This window comes from Arvicanthis niloticus, chromosome 16 (assembly GCF_011762505.2).
Source record: "Arvicanthis niloticus isolate mArvNil1 chromosome 16, mArvNil1.pat.X, whole genome shotgun sequence".
NCBI lineage: Eukaryota > Metazoa > Chordata > Mammalia > Rodentia > Muridae > Arvicanthis > Arvicanthis niloticus.
Genome location: NC_047673.1, coordinates 25,119,392 through 25,146,427, shown reverse-complemented (window position 1 = coordinate 25,146,427; position 27,036 = coordinate 25,119,392). Strand labels below are relative to the sequence as shown.

Here is a 27,036-nt window from a genome sequence, read left to right as displayed (position 1 = left end):
ACCCAGGATTTTCTACTGTAACAATTTAGCTACTTCCCAAGACCCATGGCCTTTTGTCTTCTATCTTCCTTTTCTTTTACTAATGCTTAACTTGGCCCATTTAGCTTATTATAGCGATAACCTGCCAATGTCTTTTTTTTCTTTTCTTTTTCTCTTTTTTCTTTCTTTTCAAGACAGGATTTCTCGGTGTGGCCTTGGCTGTCAAGGAGCTCACTCTGTAGACCAGGCTGGTCTTGAACTCAGAAATCCGCCTGCCTCTGCCTCCCAAGTGCTAGGATTAAGCCAGTTTCTTAGGGGAACCAAGCTGCCATTGAGGGATTTTCAGCTGTGTGCTGGCTAGCCCAGACAGAACACACATGTCTATGGTCACGGAAAGGACTTTAATGGAGCAGTAGGCATGTGCAGATGCTGCTTCCTTCTGACAGAAGTGGCTGACAAAGTCCACTCGAGGCACTTCACTCCAGCACCAACTGGGTTTTTGAGGCACCCCCAGGAACTACACACAACGTTTTATCGTCTCCACATGAGAATCTGTGAAAATTGTAAGCATAGGAAACTAGGAAAGGGATTGCCCTCTTCTGGTGTGTCTGAAGACAGCAACAGTATATTCACAGGTAAATAAATCTTTAAATAAAAGAAAAAGAAACGAGAGTTGGAGCTGCAGAGATGAACCAGGGGTTGAAAGTACTTGTTGCTCTTACAGAGGACCTGGAGTTGGTTCCCGGAACCCACAGTGTGCCCCCATGATCACCTATATATAACTCCAGGTCTGAGATTATCTGACATTCTTTTCTGATCTCTGTAGGCAGCAGGCATACATACGATACACATCCATACATGTAGTCAAAGTGTTCATGTACATAAATCTTTAAAAATTCTTATAAGAAACTGGAGCTTGACAAAAGACTGGCCACTTTCTGTTTGTCTGTAATTAGAATTAAATGCCCAGGAGACCATTTTATTACTTTTGTGTAATCAATTTTCATAGTGTCAACACATCACTAGGAAGCCAAAAGAAAAAAGCCATTGAAAGTCCTTCAATGACATTCCTAGTAGTCCTTGGCTTATGTGCCTGCTCACTCTCGTCCTCCCTCCCTCCCTCCCCTTTCCTTCCCTCCATTCTCCTCCTCTCCTTTCCTTTTCTTTCAAGGGATGGGCCCTCTGTGTAACCCTGCCTACATCTGGTTGGCTTCAAATTCCCAGAGACCCACTTGTGAAAGGCGTGAGCCACCACATCCTAAGTGAATCTCTTTCTCTCAGTTCTAAAGACTTTGTATTGCCCAGCCAGCTTCTCATTGATCTCAGAGTAGTTGGCCAGTCTTAAAGCAAGAACATCTTCGGACAGGTATCAGGATGACCCTGCACCTTGGGCCATAACTCAGTGATCTTTTTTGGTTGGTATGGTTTGGTTTTTGTCTCAGATGTAGATGTTTGGACTTAACTGGTGCATGCCTGTAATGGCAACACTTGGGACACAAAAGCAAGAGAATCAAGAGGTCAAGGTTGCCCTCCGCTGCATAATTCCAGGCCAACCTGGAAAACAAAACAAAAGCAAAACGAAAGGAAACGCTGACTTGTGGTCAGAGTTGAAATGAGACAAATGTGTTTTTTTTTTTTTCTTTCCCTTTTCTTTTTTGCTAGGTAGGCCTGACCTTGTGGATCAAGAATGAACAGGAAAATGGATGGCTAGGGGTGGGGTATACACAAGTAGACATGTAGTTAGTTTTCTGTGTGTTTTTTAGAAATGGTATTTTCCTGCACACCAGAGGCCCCCCCCCCCCTTTTTTTTTTTTTTTTTGTGGTCTTGTCTCTTTAACAGTCTACATCTGCTTGCTTGTTTGAGACTGGGTCTCATGTACCATGCTGGCTTTGAACTTGCAGTGATTCTGGCACACCTACCAATCTATGGCATGCGGTTTTTTGTTTTTTTGTTTTTTGTTTTTTTTTTTTAATCCTTAATTTTATCAGAGAAGAGTTTAATACATACTAATCTTTTATGCCTGCTTGTCACATGGCGGGATTGGTCATTGGTGTTACAACCGCTGACGCTGTGCAGCGTGACTGGGGAATTAGTCACTTCATCTTGCTTGCTGTGCCGTCTTCAGAACCTTTTGACAAGCAAATACCTATGTGTTTTGGGTGTGTGTGTTTGAAGGCTCATAAATCAGCCCAGACATACTAGCACCCTCTGTGCCTCCTACTGTGTAAAACACTGCAAAAAAGAATCTTTTTTTGTAACCTGAGAGAGATCATTCCTTTGGATCTTGCTCCTAAAAGAATAGTTTTTACAGAGGACTGATTCATACAGCACATTTAGAAGTTTGTATAGACCAGTTATATGAGAAAGATAAGTGAGCTGGCCAGTTGAAATGGAAAGGCCAATGAGTTGGTTCTGATTGAAGGCACATGCTGTCAAGCCTGATGTCCCGAGTTCAATTCCAGGGACCTGCATGGTGGCAGGAGAACCAACTCCTAAATGATAGTCTCTGATTGCCACATGAGTTCACACATTCAAGAGCACATGTCCACATGCACACACAGATCTGGTACACAGAGTCCCCATGTGTCGAGCTGTGCCTGTGATGCCGAGGTAGGAGGGTTGTTGTAAATTTGAGGTTAGCCTATACTACACCATAAAACCTTGCCAAGAAGAAAAGAAAAGAAAGGTAATTTTAGAGAACTCTGAAAATGTTATCAAGGGCTAGCTAAGCAGAGATGTGCTACTGCAGGCCTTTAGAAAGTAAAAATTGGCCTTTTTCTATAGCGTGATTTAAATATAGAGAACATGGAGGGGGGGTCCCGAAAGCAATCATAAACAAAACATACACAAAATCTTGGGCAAATGCCCGTTAGGTTGTGACCACTGGTTACAGATGGACACTACCATGTGCTAGCCTGCACCACCATCCGGGTCTTACCTACCCTCCTCACGTGAAGCAGCGACTTTTCAGAATGTGTACCAGTCTTCTGATGTAGGCAAGCTTCAGACTTGCTCAGTGACTTCTGGAGTTTATCAACAAGTCAATCACTAAGATGATGCTGTCTTCTTTTCCCAGTAAGGAAGTGATGCTCACACCAGAGAACACTTGCTGGCTTTTTCCTACAGCCCAGCCATGGCTTCTGCAGTAACTCTAGATGGTGGCTAAGGCAGGAGTGTTCATCTGACACAGAGCAGAGTCTTTTCTGTTAAATCTTTAGCCGCATTGGGGCAAACCTGAAAGACACGCCCACAGGATCCATTAGAGCCCCTTTGGGACATGCCCGTCACCAGTGTCATCTCTTGAACATCCCTTTGTCCTTGACTAAGAGATGCCCTTTCCTGTTTTATAAAGGGAACATCTGGGATGTTGAAGGCACAGTGCCCAGCACATCTGTGTTCAGAGACAGTGCTGGTAGATTAAGGACTGCTCCAGAGTTCACGAAGCAGCCTGCCTTTGTCAAGGGACAGGGACTTTTTGGAGTATAGACCTTTATCCCTCTGGTTCCAATTGGGCCACCATGTAACAGACTAAGCTTATGTTGCCATTGGTGATGAGTTTATGACAGTAAACTCATGCAGTGAGGATCTTGTCTTTCTAATTTCAGTGCACTGCTGTGTGCTGACCCAGACTGAGTGTGCTGATGAGATGTGTCTTAAATCTTGTGACTCTTCTCCTGGTTGACACAGGAAAGTACAACTGAGATTTACAAAGTTACTTATCCACTTGTTTGTTATCTAGATTTTTTCCCCCTCTTTCCTTCTTTACTTTCTCTTCTATCCCTCCTCCTCCTCCCTCATTCTCCTTCCCTTTCTTCCCACCCCTCTTTCCCCTCCTCCCTCTTCCTCCTCCTTTTTAAAAAATGAAGCCAATTACCAAATCTGGGGCAGACTAGGTTGTAAGCATATCATACTCTTGAAGCTAGTGGCCTTTTAGTTGAATGGCAATGTATAATGTAAACATTCAAGAATTATTTCCCCTTAACAGTTTCCTCATCTGTTCAGTCATGGTAAAGGTATGAGAGACCCCAGATGGTGAGGTAGACTTCTGAGGTGGAGTGAGCTTCCCCAGACTGTAGGGAACACCATTTTGTCCACGTTGACCTGAAACGCAGTCTTTTTTATTGGTTGCGCACAACTTGAACAAGAGTTCGTTTTGAGCCTCTTGTGTTTATTAAGTTACTTGCACACTTGAGGTGGTTTTTCTTCCCCTCCCATATAAGGCAGTTACTTACTAGAACATTCGAACAAAAGTCTTTCAAATCTAGAATATTTACGTAAGGCTTCCTCCACAAAGACTACAATTTACATTAATACAGATATCAACCTCTCTTAACTGTCTAAGACAAAGCAGAAGTGTTTAATCTGGGCATGATGCAGGGCATGTCTGTGATCCCAGCACTTTGGAGGTGGATGAAGAACCCTAACCTAAACCCTAACTCTCACCCTTACCCTACCCCTTAGTCTTACCCCTCTCCTTACCCCTTACTCTACCCTAATCTGACAACTACCCCTAACAATACCCAGACCTTGACCTCCTAACCCTATCTTCTGGGTTATCCTTAGCTGCATAGTTTGAGGCCAGCCTGGGCTACATGAAACCCTGCCTAAAAGCAAAACCTCCAAACACCTTCAAGTATAATGTAGCATGAGGAAACACAGAAGCTGTTATAACCTTGAGGCCATTCTACCACTCGCAGCTCATCGCAGACGCTTGCATCTGTATCCTAAAAGATGCTTCCCTCTTGAACGGCTGAAACCAAGCGGTATCTTTTCCTTGCACATTTTCCATTTTGTGTGTGTTCTGTTCTCTTGTACATGTGTGAGCACATGCGTGCGAGAGTCAGAGGTCACCTTAGGGGAGATGGGTCTTTCTGGAACACAGATGGTTAGGTTTGGTGGCAAGTGGCTTTACCTGCTGAGCCTTCTTGACACCTTGCTTTTGCACCTTGTGTGTGTGTGTATGAATTTTTTTTATTGGTTGTATAATATACTATTCTGTTCTAAATAAACATACATACACACACATACATATATGTATATATGTATGTAGTCTTTTGTTCATGATCCCCAGGTATCTAGTGAGTTGTTGGTAAATTGTCTGTAAAACCTTTTTCTTTAGAACAGTATTAGAAACGTAAGTTAATTTCTTGACTGTATTAGACCACTCCATTGGACATCAGCAAAGCATACACGTGTCTGAAGAACTCAGAGCACATTCACAGTGCTCTGAGGCAGAAAACAGGGAAGGAGGATTTCATTTTTAAGTTAAATCTGTATCAACAGGTTCATGGAGAAATGAACCAGTACATCCATATAACAGAATACTACTCAGAAAGAAGGGATGGATAGACTTCGGACAGAAAACAATATGGGTGAAATTAGCTTTATGTAAACAGCAGTGAGCCAAGGCAAACTCGGCCCTTCTGTTCTGTGGTTCTGTTTGACTTTGGAGCATGTGTGTTCATCAGTGGGCACAGCAGATGCCTGGGGTTGGTGGGACAGCCTAGGAGGGAGGATTAAAAGAATATGTGATGTCGGGAATGGTGGCCCAACACCTGTAACCTGTAATCCTGGTTGGTACTCAGAGAACTGAGGAAGAAGGAAGGGTTGTGAGTTCAAGGCTTACCTGCTCTGTGAAGGTAAGGCTAAAGAGGCACCATTAGAGGTGATGGGTCATCTCAGTGTTGATGGTTTCACGTACGTACGTACACGTGTGTGTGTGTGTGTGTGTGTGTGTGTGTGTGTGTATAAACTAAACAAATCCTACAACACTTAATAAAACACGTAGCATAGATGTTTTAAATAACTTTGAAGAAACCAGTTAGAATTCTGAAATTGCTCCGTAACAACAGCATGGAACCACATGTATGAGCCACTAGCATACAGATGGCCTGACGCCCGAGCTGGACCAATAAAAGGACCTTAGCGATTTTGGATTCTGTACACACGACTGTGGAACTGTTAGAAATCAAGCATGCAGTCTCCCTCTCTGTCACGTGTATATGGTTAATGATTGAACATGGTGTCTGATAAGCAGGAGCACTGTCGTGTTGTATTCGAGCTGAAAGCTAGTCCAGTCCTTGCCTCCGGAGTCCACATCAGTTCCTGAGCCATTAGCTTTTGACGCGCCCTATGGTTTGACTGGTCCTAGGTTCCTGTGTTGTCTGACACACTCTGCCCCTAGAATGTGCTGTCCTGCACTTTGCCCTGCCCGTCTTCTTCCTTCCTACTCCCCACTTGACCCTCACTTCTCTCTGGTAAAATCCTTTTCAGGTTCTGGTTCATCTGCCCACTTGTCTTCTCTGATTTTCAGTCAGAAGCAGGTTTTCATTGTTGTTTACCTTAGCAGACAGCGGTGTTTGTGCTCAGCGTCTCCCTCCATGTATGTTCACACATGTGTTGGGTGGCTTCTGTCATTGGCACCCGGCAGGTACCTTGAAGGTGTATGTTGGTTGTGGCATAGAACCCAGGAGAAACGGCAGTCAGTGAGAGGAACAGAGTGGTTACCCACAGGCTCCTGTGTAGGTGTGCTTGACTTAATCTCAGTACTTTTACACTTATTAAAATACTGGTAAATAACACCACCAAGGGACATAGTGACAAGAGAAATCAAAACTTGAGTTTTCTTTTCAAGTTTGCCCTATTGTTGTAGAAGAAGAGCAGAAAGACTTATCCTCATGAAATGACATGGAGCTTCCTTTTATTGTGGCATAGAAAGACCTTTGTTAGAAGAGTCAGGGATCTGTTGAGATTTAAGATGAGAGGTAGCCTCTGGATTCTCTACACCCTTGACCACTCTCCTGTTTCATTTATTTTCTAGGTCCGGACCCTATTCGTCAGTGGTCTGCCTCTGGACATCAAGCCCCGAGAGCTGTACCTGCTCTTCAGACCATTCAAGGTACTTGTGAATGCTTCATTGTGGCCTTAGAGTGGGAATGTGTTTGAGAAAGTACCCTGTAACAGACTATATGTATATATGTGGTGTGTGTGTGTGTGTGTGTGTGTGTGTGTGTATATATATATATGTATTATGTGTATATATATATATGGTGTGTGTGTATGTATATGTGTGTATATATGTGTATATATGCATGTGTGTATTTGTGTGTATATATGTATGTATATGTGTATGCGTGTGTGTGTGTGTGTGTGTGTAGGTAGGTAGGTAGACTGTCATTGTCCTTTGGTCTCTGACAGTGTACTCCCAGAAGTCTGTTCTCTCACTGCTGTGGAGAGGTCACTGGTCCCAGCATTCTCTAGTCCATGTCGCTCAGCTTCAGTAACCTCTAGTTAGAGGCATTCCCCTAATGGCAGAGCATAAGAGTTCCAGACTGGGTCAGAAATAACTAGTTCTCTGGTAGAGCACTTACCTAGTGTGTAGAAGATGCGGGCTTGATTTCGCCAGCACCCCTCACGCCACTGATGCTATAAACTGCTTTTTACACTTTCATATTTGTAATGCAGCAATTTGTTTTGAGCCCTGTTCATAGGTGGCACTTTATTCACTGGAGTGGCACTGTTGACAGTTCTGTGTGAGCATGAATAAGCATTATTTTATGGTTAAGAACCAGAACCTTGTGCTTCAAATGTTCAACAAAACAAAGCATTACAGGCTAACTTTCTATGAACTGAAGGGAAATCTTTGCCTGGTTTTTAAATAACTGTCTAAGGGAGTTTCCCATCATTCCTATGGAAATGTAGTCAACTTAGAGATAGTGAATGTTGTTGGGGATTGAAAGTTGGGCTTCAAGTTAAAGTCAGTCTAACCTTAAAGTTGGGCTAAAACTGAATTAACTGCTCTCAAGACAAAACCTTAAGGTTGACCCAGAATATGGCCTGGAGGGCATCACGAATTCAGGACCTGTGAGTTAAGCGGCAGGAAGAGTGCTGAAGCGTACCAGGGACAGCCTTACAGTTAAGAGATGGTGTTGGCTTTGGTTTCTGATGGAAGGACAGTTGAGAGACAGGATTCAGCTTGGGAGGGATAAGGCAGCAGAAAACACAAGAGTTGGGAAGGAGAATGAATGATTCAGGAAACAGCCAGATATGACCCACACATATGAGAGTACAGTTGCTGTGTGTGTCAAGGAGGCACCGTGTGTGCAAAGGTAGATAGCCATTCCCATAATGCATCAGTAACAATGACAGCAGAGAGAAATCATTTGGTCCCTGTTTGTAACCATTGTAGTGCTTCTTACCTCAGTGAAAGACTGTTTGACTTTTGCATTTGAGGCTTTCAAGGTCTAAAATCTCTGGGATTTCTAAGAGAAAGAGCCCCTTCGGAAGTAGGAAGAGGCAGTGCTGTGAATTAGGACCGTCTTGGAGACCTACACTCAAGGCCTTGGATGTAAATGTTTACAGTAGCTAGTTGGCAACTCTGGTTTTTGCTGGGAAAGACAGAAGGATCAATCAGTCCCAGTACTGTCCTTAGAAACCCCAACGCTGAAGTCAGGACCTTGGAATATCCCTAGCTGCCCAGGGCTGACCGTGCTCAGTGAGTCTGTCGCTACACTGATAATTAATCTGTGTGTTTCCGCCTGTGTCACCCGTCAGTGCATTCAACCAGTCATAGATATTTCTAGAAAGAAGTACTGATTTCTCTCCTGAGGATCTAGGAGGACTGAAAGAGAGCTAGAGAAAGACAGGGATGCCTCCCAACTGCCGAGGATGAACTGGAACAGAAGCATAGGAGTGTATTTCATATGTCCGTCAGACTCCACCATGGAAATCGGTCATCTCTTTAAGCAATGAGAGCTCCCTAGAATGCTGTCTCTCCTGCTGAGCCCTTCCTGGTAGTTTTCATATGGATATCGGTTTTTGTTTTGTTTGGGAATTTTAGGGGACTAAACCCAAGGCTTTGTGTATGCTGATCAAACACTCTACAGTGAGCTACTCCCAACACCATGTGTGTCTGGTGTCTGTAATGTGTTTCTCCTACTAACTCCGGAGGCTTAAAGACTTGTTTTATTTGAGGAGGATGGAATTGTAACACTCGCTCTTCTTCTAAACTCGGTCTTTGTTTTTCAGGGCTATGAAGGTTCTCTCATAAAGCTCACATCTAAACAGGTAAGGATTCAGAACTTCTGAAAATGGTCACCGTTTGCTAATTAAACCCAATAAGTATGTATAGTCTTTTGTTTCTGCTAGGATTTTGATCTATGTGTTAGCAGAATCAAAGGTGAACTTGATTTGGAATTAGTGTAGGAAAATGGTATGGGTGTGTATGTGTGAACGTACATACGTACGTACGTACATGCATGTGTATGTATGTATGTATGTATGTATATCCACAAGCACATATGCATATATGGATGTTTTGCCTGCTTTTATGTGCACTGTCTCTTCAGTCATTGCCCACAGAAGTCAGAAGAGGGCATAAATCCCCAGGAATTGGAGTTAAAGTTGTGAGCTACGTGTTGGTAATCAAATGTGGGTCCTCTCAGTGCTCTTATTTGCTGAGCCATGTCTGCAGCCATAGATGCAGTTCTTGCCTCGTTCTCTTCATGGGGTATTTGCATTATTTACATAGGAATATTATACGGTAAATAATTGTACGGTAAATAATCATACCACCAAACCTATAAAAGCACAGATGAAAAGCCAGGTGGTGTGGTGGTGGCACGTATCTATAATCCCAGGAAGTGGAACTCTCTGAGTTCAAGGCCAGCCTAGTCTACAGAGTGAGTTCCAGGGTAGCCAGGGCTGCACAGAGAGAAGCCCTGTCTCAAATCCAAACAAACGAAAAACCCAAAAGAACAGATGAATCCAGTTATGCAGTGAAGAGTAGCAAGGACAGGCTAGAGGTGGTGATTGACAGGGTTCCTAAATGTTTATCTCTGAAGCTTCTCAGTGAGTCATGTAACCTCTGCTATAACAGACATGAATTAGACTGCAGGCAGCCTACCCACTCACTGAAAGATGTAAAAGGAGCCTGTGACTTTGAGCAGTGTCCTTCCGTGCCTGTAAATGTTGACGTGTCTTAGAAGGCACGGTCTGGCTGTGAGACGCAAGGCTCATTTTGTAGTTGTACATTGCAGATGGAAAGCACAGGGCTTCTACCTCTGTGTCATTAAATCCCTTGAACTCACAGTGAACCAAAACATGACCAACTTTCTCTTTGCAATTTAAATGATGAGCAAGCTGAGGTACAGTGAGTTTGATTAAGACACTTAGAGCATCTCCAGCGCAGGTTTTTCTCCATCTCCATTCACAGCTGCTTGCTTTCCACTTCCTGGTTCCCCCCACCCCTTTTGGTTCTTCAAGACAGGGTTTCTCCATGTAGCCCTGGCTGTCCTGGAACTCACTCTGTAGACCAGGCTGGCCTCGAACTCAGAAATCCACCTGCCTCTGCCTCCCAAGTGCTGGGATTAAAGGCGTGCGCCACCACCGCCTGGCTCCCCCCCCCCCCCCCCTTTAAAAACTCGATTCTCTATAAATTCTTGGCTGTGCCCCCATAGAACTGCCCTTACGTTCCCTTTTTTTCACATGAGAAATTTGGTTAAGCCATTATCAGATCCTGATTCTTGGGATTGGCTTTCTCATTTCTACCCATCGCCTGTGATCATTTCTTTATCTTAGTTCTTCAGTTAGACACCACCCTCGACCTAGAAAGCAGATGTCCCTTGAGCTGTTTCTTTGCTTTTTCTTTTTAATCTTCAATTTTTCTTTCTCTTTTCCCTCAGCCCGTAGGCTTTGTCAGTTTCGACAGTCGCTCAGAAGCAGAGGCCGCGAAGAATGCTTTGAACGTAAGTGTGCATCACTCTGGTTTGTCACTGATTGTGTTTCCTCAGGTACCATAGGTAGTGGAGCCCCAGTAGATCCGAGGTTTCGTGGAGTGTCACTGGAGTTGTTAGTATCAGAGCCTGGGCTGCAGCAGCCCTAACAAGCTACATCTACCTTTTGTCTTCTACACACCATTAAAGAGACAAGTAATAATGAGAAGAGTGTCCTAGCCACTGTTATGTTGCTGTGAAGAGACAAGAGAACATGGTACCTCCACCTTGAAGGGGAGCTCGGCAGCACACATAACACTGGAGCAGCCCGTGAGAGCCTTATCCAGATCCACAGAGAGCAGGTAGATGGAGAGACTGGGTCTGGCATGGGCTTTTGAATCCTCAGAGCCCATCCCCCAGTAACAGGCTTCCTCTTAATCCTTCTAATCCTTTAAAAGATTCAGTCCCTGGTGACTGAGCCTTCAAGCATAGGCGTCTGTGTGTGCCATTCCTATTCAAACTCCCACATTCCACTCTGTCCTCCATAGGCTTGTAGCCATATAATACAAAATTACATCGAGTCCAGCTTCTCACAGTCTGTCAGTCTCAACACTGTTTAAAAGTGCAGAGTTCAACATCCCTGAGGCTCATGGCAATTTTAAAAACTATAATCCTATGTAAAATCAAAATATAAAAACAAGTCACACACTTCTTTTATAGCTATGTTTTTTGTTTTTTTTTTTTAATTCATTTTACATCCAGATCGCTGTCATCCCTTCCAGTGCGTGCGCCCCCCCCCCCAGTCCCTCTCCACCACCCCTTTTTCCTTCTCCTCTGAGAGCATGGATTTCTCCCCACCCCCAGTCCCAGTTCCCCCCAATACTCCCTGCTCTTGTATATCAAGTCTCTGCAGTGCTGGGCGCTTCCTCTCCCACTGATGTTAGACAAGACAGCCGAGTTAGGGGAACAGATTCCAGACCAGCAACAGCTTTAGGGACAGCCCTGTTCCAATTGTTCAGGACCCAGATGAAAGACCACATTGCACATATGCACACACAGGGAGAGGGGAGTGAGGTCCGCCGGTGTATGTTCCGTTCTTTGGTTGATGGTTCAGTCTTTAAGAGCCACCAAGGATCCAGGTTACTTGACTCTGTTGGTCTTCCTCTGGAGTTCCCATCCCCTTCAGGGCCCTCAGTACTTCCCCTAACTCTTCCATAAGAGTCCCTAAAGCTCCATCCAGTGTTTGGCTGTGGGTCTCTGCAACAGATCACATACTTCTAACATATAATAGCACAGAATATGCATTACCATTCCAAAAGGGGGAGAGGGGAGCATAGTGCAGAAATACTGGGCCAAATAAAAACCAGCAGGGTAAACCCCAAATTGTGCATCTCCATGTGTGGTGGTCAGAGCACTCTAAAGATCTCCAACTCCTTTCAGTTTTGCTGACTGCAACGCACCTCTCCTGGGCTGGCTGATTCTCTTCTCCCCCCCCCCCCCACTCTGCGGCTTTCCTGTGTGGGTATCCCATGAATCTGAATCTCCAGACTACCTGCATTCCCAGCACAGTCCAGGCTTCACCTTCACCACTGTACATAGTAACTTCTGGGCCTTCCTGCAGGGACACCACTGACGCGTACCTGGCCTCAGGGGCTTTCCTTAGCCTTGGAGGGAAATTCCACAGCCCGTTTCTTGTACCCTTGGCTCTAAAGCAGGAATCAAATCACCGAAGCTGCCAAGTTCTGCTGCTTGTTGGGGCTGGAACTTAGCTTCATTCAGTTACATTTGCTTCAGCTTTTCTTCATGGCTTAAGCTATTGTTTAATTCCTCTCATAAATCTGTGAAGCTTTGTGGGTGGGGTCTTGCCCTGAGGTCACAGTTCTTACCCATTTGTGGCAGGCTTCGATTTAAACTTGCTCTCCTAAGCACTGGACTTGGCCCCATCATTCCCATGGTCCTCCTGTTCTCCTCAAGCTGCACACTTTTCTATTTCTCTTTGTCCAGTTTGTTCCTTTTCCTTATAGATCTGCATAAGAGGTATTGCTAATAACCACATAACACAGCCAATGTTAGACCCTCTTGAAATCTGCCAATGCCATTAATCCCAATTTACCATCAGGAAGATGTTTTTGAAACTTCCTTTTTTTTTTTTTTTTTAAAGATTTATTTTCTGTCTTCAGACACGCCAGAAGAGGGCATCAGATCTCATTACAGATGGTTGTGAGCCACCATGTGGTTGCTGGGAATTGAACTCAGAACCTCTAGAAGAGAAATCAGTGCTCTTAACCACTGAACCATTTCTCCAGCCTCATCATCAGAAAATTTTTTTGTAAACATAAGTACCCACATTTTTTTTTTTTTTTTTTGCCAAATTCCACAACAATGGTCTCTTGTCATTTACTAATATTCTTCCTCTTTGAAACCTCTTTAGCTGGTGTCCCACAGTTCTAATCCCCCTCAGCACTGTCCTCTATGTTCCTACTAGGCCAGCCTATTAGCTCCCCCACCCTGCTTTCCCCTCTGCTTAAAGCATTTAATTACTATTATTATTTTCGTCTAAAGTCCCCAAGTTTCCCCACATTCCTCCAACAAACAGTGTGGTCAAGCCTGTCACAGCGGTACCCCACTCCTGGTACCAATTTCTTCCTCATTGTTCTGAAGAGACTCCCTAGCAACTCTTAAAAAAAAAACATTTAGGGGCTTGCTTACAGGTTCAGAGTTTTAGTCTATTATCATGACAGGAAGCATGGTGCCTGGGACACTTCCTCCAACAATGCCATGCCTCCTAATCCTTTTAAATAGTGCAGCTGCCTAAGCATTTAAATATGTGACCCGCGGAGATCATTCTTATTCATACCACCACACTGAGAAATGGTCTGGGTCTTTTGGCTTGTTTATTTGTTTGTTTGTTTTTGTAGTATAGCCATCCTGGGAAATAGAATAAGTAAGGAGTCCCAGCAATCTACTGCCAGACTCCAGCTTTGGAGTTCTGTTATGATTTAGGTTTATGGCACAGCTGGGGGGCCAGGGGTGTACACAGCTCAGAAAATCTGCTGAACTGGGGGCCCACCTGCCCTTCACTGCCACCATTGTTTGGTTCCTGGTTTGTGTTACAAGTTGTCAGCCCGCTCTGCTGCAGTTTCTTTCTGGGGGACATAGTCTCCATTTTCTGAGAGCCTTTTCTTGTCCAGTATGAGATTTTTGAGGGAGATTCCATTTCCTGGGTCCTGTCTCAATAGACTGATAGCTAAGGGATGAGGTGCAAGTATCTGTCTCTCTTTAGACTGTTTCTGGGCTATAGCTCACTTCCTTGCCTGGGGTGGAGGGAGCCCTGGCATTGACCTCCAGCATGCCACCAAACCTCAGTGTGGTGACATAATTCTAGATTTTAGGAACTCAAAGTGTCTGCGAGGACAGCCTGGAGAGTATAGGACACCCCGCCTCCAACCCCACCCATCCAAAACTTATGGCTATAACTTAAGGCTGTAACACTTGCCTTGCATGCGAAGGCTCTGGCTCCCTTCCTCAGTACCATGAAGAAGGAAAGAGAAAAGGAATACTTTTACTCCTGCCAGCAGGGTTACAGAGAAGTCTGAGTGCCCACGTCCAGCAGCTAGGGACTCACTAGTTTAATGTGTCCTCTTGAGCTTTCTTCCTAGATTGAAACCAGACAAATAATTAACACTTGGCTTTTCTCTAGGAGTCTTACTGAATTGCTTGAGATAGTTGGTTTACACCTTATTGTAACTTGGGTCTGACATATCTATGCTGGCATGAGTCTTCTGTGTCTTCTGCATAGAAGCCGGAACAGAGAATAGCCTGATCACCATTGTGCCCTGAACACCCAAGAACACAGCAAAAAAAACCTTGGCTTACACCATCTTGTTTACCTTTTAGATCATCATTTTTGTTCTGATCGATAAAAATTTGCACCCAAACCTTTCTCAGATGACACTCTGCACTATTTATTATACTGTACTACTGTGTGGTCTGTTATAAAGACACTTGCTGTGTAGACATTTATTCACCCATATTTGTTATTTATTGTCTTGTACCGGCATTTTTCTAAGGAGTGTTTCCCTCCTTTTGTGTGTTGAAACTAACCATTCCTAAGGGAGTGAAGACATCAGAGTTCAGTCCCTGCTGGCTGCTGATGCTGGCCCTTGAGTTTCAGTGAAGTCTGGCCGTGGTGTGCCTCAGGCAGTTAGCAGCAAGGAATGACCAGTGACGAAGGCAGCTCAGGTGAATCAGGTTTTTCCAGCAGTCAGGCTACTGCAGGACCACAAGTGCTACAGTTCGGAACTTATCCGGCCATGATAATAGACCTTAAGGGAAGAGTTGTCATTTGTGTGTGGTAGAGCACACCTTTAATCCCAGCACTCATGAGACAGAGCCTAGAGGGTCTTTGAGTTCTGAGACAGCCAGCACTATGCCGAGGGACTATGTGTCCCTCAAACAAAAAAGGTAAACAGGTTAAAAAAAAGTAAAGTTGTGAGTTCTGGGGGACCTGAAACTTACTCAGAGGTCCCAGGGAACCTTCTGAATATTCACCCTGTATAATGGTGACACAGGATTTTAGGGTTTGAGAAAAAAATGTGTATATCCTTGTGTGTATAGCACCCACGGACAACTTGGGACTCTAGGATCTCCCAAAGAGTGTAGAATTTTTTCTGTATTGAGTTAGTGACCTCTGGTCAGAATAATTGGCTTCTTCAGAGCAGTTTGTCAACCAGCTTCACCCTGCAAAGCAAAGCGTGTTATAGGATATTGTAATGTTTTAATTACCTTATGGAGTTCAGATATAGAGGGTATATCTAGCAGGTACAATACAAGGTCCTGACTCACTTGTCAGCTCTACAATTTTTTATATATAATTTTTTATTATATGTTGGTACAAGCAAAATATTCTCAGTATCACCAAACTTTAGACAAAAACTCCCAGTTGTGTTTAGGCTGCATTTTCTTCTATTGTTAAGCATGCAGTCTTCTGCTAAATGTAGAACTATGCTGGTCCTTAAAGCTAATTTCTTTGTTCTTGTAAAGGAAGGAGTGGCCAGTGCGGCTCTAGGTTGCCTTGTCCTGTTTCTGCTGTGTGTAAAGATGCCACTGATACCGTCCTAAGAACAATAGGCTTTTACAGTGACATTGTCAGCAGGCAACATTCCCTCGCTTCGTATAAGTGACATACCTGTTTTTATAACGATGGCTGCCAAGCTGCGATTCTTCCTTGTCACACCAAGAAGAAGCCACCAAACAACATTTCCGTTTTGGTTGGTGCCCCAGGGGTACTCTGTTTGCCCCATGCCAACCAGCTCCAGCCACCGAGCTTTGTGGTCCTGAGTCCAGTGATAGCTTAATTAAACTCCTTGTGCCCGGCTTTCTTTTCTCCTCTCTAACAGTAAGTCTGTCATAAGGACAGCATTCTGTCCCTTGGTCATAACCGTCTGTGTTGATTGCTAAGAATCTCAAGTAATAGCCATCCAATTTTCTGGCTCTGTTGAGGGATCATCTTTTTATGTGTGGAGCAGTGAGCCTATGCTTGCTGCTCAGGTCGAACGAGTATAAGGTATGTACTGCATGCCTGGCTATCTCTCACTTGATGGTCCTAACTTGTGTTCATAGTGGCAGAGCTTAGGAGGCTGAGTGAGGCAGGTGGATCTCTGAGTTTGAGGCCAGTCAGGTCTACAGAGTTCCAGAACAGCCAGGGCTACACAATGAAATGAAACTTTCTCAAAAAAAAAAAAAAAAAAAAAAACTAAAAAGAAAACAGAAAGACAAGAAAGAAAGCAAGCTGCAGCTTTACAGTTAGGGGAACAGACCTAGAATGGGTGAATGAGTCGGAGAGGAGATGGAGCTGGGTGACTCACAGTCGGACCCAAGTCCTATTAGATCCTGAGATCCCAAATCAGCATCTTAGTCCTGTCTGTTCTGTCCTGGCTTGTTGCTACACTGTTTCTGATGGCTTACTTCCCACTGCCTAAGATAAATAGGCATGATAGAGTTTGTGTGTGACTTTGGAGCCTGGTTACCCCTCTCTGCAGAGAAAAATGGGCCCATTCATGATACTGTACTTAAACATAAAGTTACTGATAATCTTTCTGGGGGGCTGGCCTATTTGCTCTTTCCAGGGTCATCTTTTGTAATGAGCTAAAAATATGTGCAGCCCGCAGCTCTTGCCCAACACTCCCCGTGTCCTTTGCTGAGGCTCTTTTCAAAGCGTTCCCTTGGATCCTTAGAGAATAGTCGAGTGGTGCAACGCTCAGTTTGGTTCCACTGTTGAGAAATGTAAACCTTGATCCAGAAAGTGGCTCTTATAGAATAATGGACAGTCAGGGACCACTTCCGTGTTTGGAGCTTGTCCTCGTTAACTTTGTCTCTGTTACTGCCTAATTAAGTAATTAGTGTCAGCCTTCTGGAGACAAAGATTTTTAAATCCATTGGCTTTTTTGCCACTTCCAGCCTGACCTTCAGTTACTGGGACAGTGTCTTCAGGTTTCGGTAGCACCGACCCAGGGTTGCTCACACCCCCAAGAGTAGGAGCTTTTGTAGGAAAAACTCCAAGTTAGGCTGTGAACCACTGAAACCCAGATTTCCTTTTGGTTGCTGTCGTCTCCGTTAGCCAGCGTGACTGGAAGCCCCTTCCATCCTTGAACAATGTCTAGCCCACTTTGCCCTTTGCATACAAATTTGGACAGTTAGTTCTTCCCATGAAAAAATTGGATGGGAAAGCTGACTAGTACCAAATTACTTGTAGAGTTTGTGGTTTCGGGAGATAAATATAGTGATAGTCCGGAGCTAGCCTGATTTAGTCAAAATGTTTGTGGAAAGTTTTAGCAGAAGCACACAAGCCCTTGAGTGGTGTGGAACGCTATTGCTCTTAGCCGAGCAACTCACTGTGTGCTAGTAAATTAAAATGATGGTAGTTAGCGCCTCAGAGCTACAGGTGTCAGTAGGGTCTTGGCCAAGGGACCGTGAGGCGGTGGGAGTGAGCTGCTCCTGAAGCGTGCCAGCTTCTTTGTATCTGTGCAGTTAGCAGGTCTCTCTCCTCCCCTTGTCTAAGTGCTTCTTCCCAGGTAGGTTTTAGCTTAGAGTAAGTTACAGCAGGAGTGAGAGGGATGACAGAATCAAGTCCGTATGTCACTCCACCTTGCCTTTGCCACCCACATTCTTAGTTGAGCTTGTGTGGTTGTGTGTGCGCTCCCAGAGTGTGTTCCCTGATCTAGGTGAGCCCAGATTGACAGTATTTTTGTTGCTGTTTTCTTTTTTTGTTTGTTTTTTTGAACTAGTGTCATACTTTGCATATTCTCTGAACATACTCATTGATCTGTGTGATCCCTAATTGCTTTTTTTTTTTTTCTTTAAAATAACTCTGTGTGTAATGCACACACCATACAACTTAGTGGTTCCGGTTCCATTTTCATTAAGTGTTTTGAAATTGTTAACACAAAAGCCTCACCATTTGAACAGCCTTAAGCATATAATTTAGTCATTAGTTATTAGTCACTAGGTTGTGCAATTTTCATGATTTCCTAAAACATTTAGTGACCCCAGGCAAGAGCTCCATGCCGTGAAGCAACCCTCGCCTTCTGATCACCCCAGCCACCGCTCACCTCTGATCTACATCCCAGCTGCCTTAAGTTGCGTATTCTAAATATTGACATATTTCTCTTTTGGTTTCTGGCTCTTCCTTCCTTAGTGTGATGATCCATGCAGGATCTTTCATATAGAGACATTTTCAGAATACAATTTATTTATTTTTCCTTCTTTGAGAGGGGTTAGAAGTACTGGGGACCAAACTCAGGCTTCTTGCTTGCACTACCTAATTCCCTTGTATTGCCAGCTATTTAACTCTCTTTTATGAAAAGGAAAGTACCCTATTTTGTACAGATATAATTATTCATCTGCCTACTTTCCCACCCCAGATAGGGTTTGTCTAGTCTGTCACCGGAGTTCTAGAATTCACTCTAGGCCAGTCTGGACTCAAAATCAGAGCTCCACCTGCCTTTGTCTCCTGAGTTCTGGGGTTAATGCTGTTCACTGCCAGCACCCAGCTTGTTTCTGCCTTTTGACTGTTTTTAGTAAACACTGGCAATGCAGGTATCTCTCTGTCTGTGACAAGTGCTGACATGCCCAGTGGGCATACGGGTCTCCTTAGTCTGTTTTCTGGTTTTTGTGCACATCTGGTGTGGAATTAGTTACGACTTGCTTGTTCGCTTTCTGAGTAATTGCCAAACTCTCTGCTGTGGCGGTTTCGTGGCTTCGCCCTTTTGCCCTCTCCATGGACTTGCATCAGATTTTCGGTTTCTCTATCTCTTCGTCAATGCCTGTTACTGTCTTCTTAAATCCTCATAGCCCTTGTGGTTTGCACTCATGAGCCTTCATTTAATTTTTACTATGTGTGTGTTCATTTGGAGATGAGAAGACAGTTTGTAGGAACAGGTTTTATCCTTCCACGGTTAGGACCCAGGACTCATTAGGCTTGGTAGCCAGTGCCCTTTACCCATCTAGACAGGCCTGGTATTTGATGGATTGTGTTGTCATGTTTGAATTCATTTTGGATCCTGTATGACTTAAAATGCTTATCTGGGGTTAGTACCTCCTCTACAATGTCAGATCTGATTGGTGGAGCCATGTTACCCTTGAGCAGTGTCATCTTTTAATAAGTAGCAGAAGGGGAAGACCAACTGTTGGCTGGTTCTTAGTGAACAAGAAAAGAGGAACTGTGGATATGTGGAGAAAGACAGGCCATGTAGTTATGCCATTGATTTTTGTTGTTGAAATTTTATTTATACATTATGATAAAAATTTTTATAACAAGCTTTAATAGTTGGTGATAAATAATTTTGGCTTTTTGTTTGTTGGCTGGGTTTTTGGTTTTAGGGTTTTGTTTTTGTTATTTTTTTTTTTTCAGACAGGGTTCTCCATGTAGTCCAGGCTGTCCTGGAGCACTGTATGTGGGCCAGGCTTGCCTTGAACTTAGATCTTCTGCTTTCTGAGTGCTGGGATTAAAGACACGAGCCACCACATTCCGCTAAAAGACATTTTAAAGAGCACTGAATAGTGGTACATCCTGCTCAATGCCCAAAAAGAAGCACACAAAACAACCCCTCCAAAAATGGTATCATCAGGAAATCTTCACGACTCTGACTGAAACTCAAGCAAACACTTCAGTTCCAGGTTATTTCTCTACAATGATTCCAGCATTTTTTGGGGACGGGGGTTCGAGACAGGGTTTCTCTGTGTAGCCCTGGCTGTCCTGGAACTCACTCTGTAGATCAGGCTGGCCTCGAACTCAGAAATCCGCCTGCCTCTGCCTCCCAAGGGCTGGGATTAAAGGGGTACCCCACCACTGCCTGACGATTCCAGCCTTTCATTGGCTTGGGGCACATAAGTTCATTTGGGTTCCTCAGGTGTAAGATGAGGTCCTTGATTCTGAAGGGTCAAGGGACTTTGCTAATTGAAAATATTACATATTTAAGCTTCACCTATGCCAGGAAATGCCCTTTTTAGCCTTAAGATGTCATTAGATGCTTGGTATATTGGGGTACCCAGGTACTGGAAGAATCCCAGGCTACATGAAGAAGGCCTTTGGCTTCTGTCATGCCTGTATTGTCAGTCTGTTTCCTGTAACACAGGCTTTCCTGACAGCTGTGGAAGTTAGGACTTTTGATCTTAATATTTATACAGCTTGTGAGTTGGGTCAATTATTTCCACTAAACAAAACTCTTCACAAATGCAAGCATCCAGATGGCCTGTCTCAGCCTTCCTACTCCCACTAGGCACCATGTCAGGATGTTTCTTATCATTTTTGAAATTCTCTCCCTTAGTTTCTCTTCAGCCTGTTGCTCAAGGTGGTTGAAGAGGCCCCGGTTAGTGAGAACCCAGCTGGAACTTTTGGATGGGAACTATGCAGGACTGCCGGATGAGACCATGAGCCCGCACAGTGTTTATCTCTTAAATCTGTTTATGACTGCTTACCCTTGGCTTCAGAGTTCTAAAGCAGCCAATGACATCACAGTGCTGGGGACTAGGCCTGTGCTTAGCCTCTGGAATCGGAGCTGCTGTTAGACCTGTTTCCTTCCTCAACCCTTTGCGTTATTTGGAGCTTCAAAAATTACCCAAGCCTAATGACTCGAGGAGAATTTATTCCAGAATGTTGTCCTCTGACGTCCACGTTCACTTTTGGAAGGCATGTACACATGCGTGTGTGTGTACACACACACACACACACACACACACACACAGAGTTGTGATAAGAGAAAAATCTGTACAGTTTATCCCAACCTTTAGCTTTACCGTAAAAAAAATAGGCCACCTCAAATGACTCATAACCCAAGTACAGTCTAAAAACAAAACTAGAAAGCACCAGGAAGCAAGTGCTCAGCGCATGGCAGCTGAGTCCCGGGAATTCTGCAGTTCTGTCTTGATGTCTAATGACGCTGTATTTTGGGACGGTTATTAAACTTCTTGGAAGGTCCAGCCCAGAACTTAGAAGTTGAAAAAGAGCTAGGGATGGTGGGACCTTTCTGTAATCCCTTAGACCAAGGACAGAAGATGGTCTTGGGATGTAGCTAATGATAGTGTTTCAATCATTAATTATCAATCAATTAGTGTTGCACTAGAAAAAAGTTTCGTATTTTACTGAAGTATGCAATTTGTTTGACTCCTGAGAATGTGTGTTATTTCAATTATTTGAGCATCTAAGTGGGAAACTGGAAATGGCAGATCACAGGAAGGAGGCAGGGGATCCTCCTTTCTTGAAAACCTGTAGGAAGGACCACAGGCTCTACACTGCCCAGTGTGATGTCTGCACAGGGACACTTCAAGGTTCTGTAGACAAAACAATGAGCATGTGCCACGTGGCTGTGACTGCTGGATTATTGCTGTGGTCCTAGTTGGGTATCTGCTACTAAATGCATATCAACTGCATTGAACAAGGAAACTGATACTGTCCTTGTTCCAGGGTGCTTTAGGTACTTCAGAAGAAAGTACGTAGAAAATGGCTGACGGGCCGAGCTTGGGTGTCGTGAGGAACAGTTCTCTTTGCATCCACAGCACCTACAACACAGCCGGGCATCGGAAGTCTCTGTATTGTCTCCTTTACCTTTTCAGAGATTGCGACCCTAGCCCAGTGACACAAGTCTGCACTTGTCAGTCACATGCTTTGTGCCTTACTGAACATCTTTACAGGCCACTGAATGAGAGCCACAGGCTTTACCGCTCTTTACTGTTCAGTGCTTGGGACTGGACCTAGTTTTCTTCCTGTGATGAGCAGTACTCCGCTACCAAGCTCAAGTTCCGCCCCTACATGAAGGCTTCTCCTGCTTTTCAAGATACGATCAGCTAAGATTTGCTGGATATGTGAAGAGAGAGCCAACATGTCTAGAATTTGAAAATATTACCTAATATTTAGTAAATGTAAGGATAGAAAGAGTAAGATATAAAACTGAATTCTTAGCAGGAGCATCAAAGTTCAAAGCCAGTTTTTGCTACATAGCAAAAGGCTAACCTCAGCTACACCAGCCTCCATTAAGGAAGTAAGCTAACAGTCTGTGGAGATTGGGTGAGAGAGCTTGTTCTGTAAGCATGAGGGCTTAAGTTAACTCCCCAGAACCGACATCAAAGCTGGCCACAGGACAAGGTGTGTGTGGAAGGGGCGGAGACAGAAGGGTCCCTAGGACTTGCTGGCCAACAGCCCAGCCAGGTTTACTGTGAGACCCTGTCTCAAAGTGGAGAATTAAGGAGTGGCCCACATGTCATCCTTTGGTGGTCTCTGCATGCATGTATAAGCATGTGTACCTCTACACATATGTGCATGTCACACACACCCCCATACAATGAGAGAAAAATCCAAAATAATAAATATAGATTTTGACAAACATGATTAGACTTCTTAACATAAAATCTGGTCAAAGTCTGTTCTTAACAGTTTAGCATAAATTCTCCAAACAGAGCATTAAGTTCCAGTAACAGAACATTTTGAAAAGATAAGGCCAATAAACCTGATAAACTGCGATGCGGCATTAAAAACATCCAGAGCATGTTTTCCTTCTTGTTCCGTGATATCTTAGTCTTAAGGTGGTTTAAAAAGTTCAAAACAAGCCAGGGGCTGGTGGTGCACTCCTTTAATCCTAACACTTGGGAGGCAGAGGCAGATCTGTTAGTGTGAGGCCAGCCTGGTCTACAGATTGATTTCCAGGACAATCAGGGCTACACAGAGAAACTCTCCCCCCCCCCCCCCCACCCCCAAATTCTTCACAGAACAACAGTTGAGTAGAAAATTCTCGAGAAAACTGGTACAGATGGTTCTCCTGCGTTTTGAGTCTGCTGTTTTCCCATCACTCACTGCCCAGAAGACACATTAGCCATAAGCAAATGAGTATGCAGGTACCTTGACAGAAGAAATTTCAAAATGAGTTTAATTGAAAAAGACACTTCATTCTAATGAAGGAACAAAGTTTAAAGGTATTACTTCAACACATACTTTTGAAGAAAAGTAACAACAGAAACCAGAACCCACACTAAATCCTGCGGCAGGATTTCTGTGTTCACTTAGGAGACAAATGTCACGATTTCCAGGTAAAAGACCATGCACGAAGCAGGTCGTAGATAACCGGGTGAACTGTATAGTCTCGGAATGTTACGCGCTCAACAGCTAGTGGAGACCTTGCTGTAGCCCCGATAGTGGCCCCCAGCAAGTGCCATGTCTTCACATCATTTCAGCATGTCCTTCTGTTGTCAGACACCGTCTGCAGCTCAGTCTTCTGCCTCAGCTCTCTGAGTGTTAAAATCACAGGCCTACTCAACTGTGTCTGCCCATTTCTTCATCTCCACAAAGCCTATGTCTTAGGGTTTTTTACTTTTGTGAACCATGACCAAGGCGAGTCTTATAAAGGACAACATTTAATTGGGCTGGCTTACAGTTTCAGATGTTCAGCCCATTATCATCAAGGTGGTAGTGTCCAGGCAGGCATGGTGCAGGAGGAGCTGACAGTTCTACATCTTCATCTGAAGGCTGCTAGTGGAAGACTGACTTCCAGGCAGCTAGAATGAGGGTCTTAAAGCCCATACCCACAGTGACACACCTATTCCAACAAGTCCACACTTCCAAATCGTGCCACTCCCTGGGCCAAGCATATTCAAACCATGACAGCCAGTTACAAGAACCTTCAGAATTCAGGCATGCTACCTGGTGATTTAAAACTTAATGTTGGCTATGTTAGCGTGGTTTATGCTGCTATGGATGACATTGTTAGAACTCTGCCTATGGAAAACTCCATGTCCCAATCTGAACCAGAATGGGAGGTTGGGAAAGGAAGGACAGTGTTGTAGAGAAAAGCCTCGGGCCTCCTGCATATGAAGCAGAGACTGTACTGACCACTGAACCACACTCTCGGCCCCGGATATGCTTTCTCCTTGACCACCGATGGACCTGTCACAGGTGGCTTCTGTTTTAATTCTGGTTATTTATAGCCAAACATTCTCAGACTCTTTAATCCTCAGTTTTCCTCTCTCACGATACATCGGTGATAATCCATACCTCAAAGAATGAACAGAACCAATTAATTTTTTTTAACGATTCATTTTATGTATATGTGTGTCTGTTCAGATGTGCAGCACACGTGGGGGCCGTGGGGTCTTCCCTCTCTCTGCATCGTCACTGTTGAACCTTCCTCCATCCCCTGGAAGTAAGTGCATTTTAAGGCCTCGCATTCAGTGTGGTAGAAACACAGATGATTGATGGTGGTGGCGGCCTTCAGAGAGCTCTGGTATTTATTCCTTAAGTCTCCTTTCCTGCAGAATGGTTTAAAAATAACGTCTTTGGAATTCTAAGTTCCACTGAGGTCAGAATGTTTGCGAACACTGACTTATAATTAATCACTAGTCCATTCATCTGTCCTTCTTGGGTCTTTTTGAGATGGGGCAGAGAGCTGTGAGCCGAGTGTTCCTTGATAGTCTCAGGCTTGAACTAATGGAAAGGCAACAGTCACACTGCAGTCTCCATTTTCTCTCCTAACACTGTGTCCCTGTCTGGGCTTAGCTCCTGTGGGTTTCTAGTTCGAACCTTCCCTTTATTCAGCTGCTGGGGAGATTTCTGACTTGTAGTTATCATATGTATGTACATATGTCAGGTAAAGCTGCCACAGCTCTCTCCTGTCAAGGCAGGTGATCTTGCAGCTCTCCTCTGGGGAGAGGCAGCTGTGATCCAGCATCCTGGGACCGATACCTTTCACCTCATTGTTTTGCTTCCTGTACCAAACAGGAAATACTTCACAGTGGACTCCTACTAAAGTTTAGACTCTGCTGTTTATGTTCTGTTTCACCAACTTGGGCCTAAGCTCCAAATCCTCCTTTGGGACAAGTGTGTAAGCTATATGGTTTATGCTAAAGGTTTAAAAATAGTTTTAAAAAGCTAGATGTATATATCTGAATAGGAATCCTGGCCTCGAGTGCGGGGCTCTGGGTTCCATCCCTGACATTTTAAAGAAAAAACGCTGTGGCTGAGGCTGTAGCTCAGCTGGTAGAGGACTTGCTCACCTACTATGCTCAGAGCTCCGCTACAAACCCCAGAACTCTTCTAATCTTCAACTATGTCACGAGCTTGAGCCTAGCCCAAGTATGAGACCCTGTTTTTTGGTTTTTCGAGACAGGGTTTCTCTGTATAGCCCTGGCTGTCCTGGAACTCACTCTGTAGATCAGGCTGGCCTCGAACTCAGAAATCCACCTGCCTCTGCCTCCCAAGTGCTGGGATTAAAGGCGTGCGCCACCACCGCCCGGCGACCCTGTTTTTAATAAAAGAAAAAGAAGAAAGTTGTAAGATAAAAATCTCTGACCCCCTTTACGCTGGAATTTTACTTTATTCTTGAGACTGCCTACTCATCACCCTGCCATAAATAGCCTGTCGGTGTTGATGTCAGTGACTTTGAGGATAAGAAAATAGGTTGGTGTAGGTGGCCCCAAATTATCAGTAAAGTAGAAGACAGACAGACAGACACACACACACACACACACGGCTCCAAAGTATCTTCAGTGAAGTAGAAGACACGCACATATACACACATACGGCTCCAAAGTATTATCTGTGAAGTAGAACACACACACACACACACACACACACACACACACACACACGGCTCCAAATTTGATCCTTAGTAAAGTAGAAGATACATGTGTGTTTGTGTACATACGTGTGTGTGTCTGTATACACGCACACCCTTTCCCTTCTGAGGGATTTCCACTAACTACTTGGTTGTTATTCATTAATGTTAGGAAGCCTGGAGTGCATGCAGTGTGGGAGTGGGAGAATCCACCATAGAGAAACTGGACCATAGAAGGAGGGCTTTAAAATCCACCCAGGGCCCACCGTGGCCCGAGGTTGATCTTAAATGGAAGCTGTTTAAAAACATCTCTCAGAAAGTTCAAGCAACTGCCTTCTCAATTGTAGATTTTATGTGGGCACTGTTTTTCTCTTCTTTCTTGTCCCCCAACACCTTTCTCCACCAGCTACTAATAAACGCTCACAGTAAACTTTTCAGAATGATTCTTAAAGCATAGAAAGCTAAGTGTCCTTCAGATTACCCGACAAGTCCTTAGATTAAGCTAGGAGCAGGGTGTGTTAAGCGTGGTTTAACACACTGCCCACATTACAAAGCGGTATTCTTCGTGCTTTAAGTAGTAGACACCAGCAGAGCACACAGTTACAAATTGACCTTTATAACTGTGTATCTTTATGTTGTACAGCGTTAGTAAACACATCTGTACATTTGTGACACGCCTTCACATGTACCTGGGGGCTGGTGTTTTGTTCCACTTGTTGTAAGATATATGTTTTACATGTAAAAATCAAAAAATATTGATTAAATTAAAAATTTAATCAATAATTAAATTTTTTTCCGATAAAACATCCTTAAAACATTAGCTTAGTACCAGTAATCATTTTTCTTTTTTTCTTTACCAAAGGAATTGTGTCTGTAAAACACCTATATAGTTGCGTACAGATTACATGTGACGTTAGTGTCCTGTGAACAGCAGCTCTTCTAGAGTAACCCTGGGCTTTCTGGTTTGTACAAGCTAAGCTGTCTGTGCACTCGGGGCCTTGGGTAAGAAGTTAGGTTTTGCTGATGTATCGTTTTGTTTTAGCTTTTTGATTCTTTTTAAGGAGACTGGCATAGTGTCACATGCCATTAGTGTTAGCATTTGGGAGGCGGAGGCAGGTGGATCTCTGTGAGTTCAAGACCAGTTCAGGGATACACAGCACAACCCTCTATTTTTCACACACACACACACAGAGCACCGCTTTTAGGAGTCTCTTTTCTGCCATGTTTATTCTAGGCATGGAGCTCA

General features: G+C 44.1%; 1 protein-coding gene across 7 annotated transcripts in view; it reads left to right on the top strand.

The window, feature by feature from the left end:
* Rbpms (RNA binding protein, mRNA processing factor) overlaps positions 1–27,036 on the top strand; it is a 149,741-nt gene that overhangs the window by 53,102 nt on the left and 69,603 nt on the right. For 4 of the 7 annotated variants that reach the window (XR_013104358.1, XR_013104357.1, XM_076914019.1 and 1 more), the window contains exons 1-4: positions 6,151–6,237; positions 6,801–6,878; positions 9,008–9,046; positions 10,663–10,725. Coding sequence is in view for 4 of the 7 variants with exons in the window: in XM_076914019.1 (XP_076770134.1) it covers positions 6,166–6,237; positions 6,801–6,878; positions 9,008–9,046; positions 10,663–10,725 (252 nt within the window). In the remaining 3 variants the exon portion in view is untranslated. Of the gene's footprint in view, positions 1–6,150; positions 6,238–6,800; positions 6,879–9,007; positions 9,047–10,662; positions 10,726–27,036 lie in introns of those variants that run through there. The other 3 variants (XR_013104359.1, XM_034520309.2, XM_034520304.2) reach the window with 1 other exon arrangement.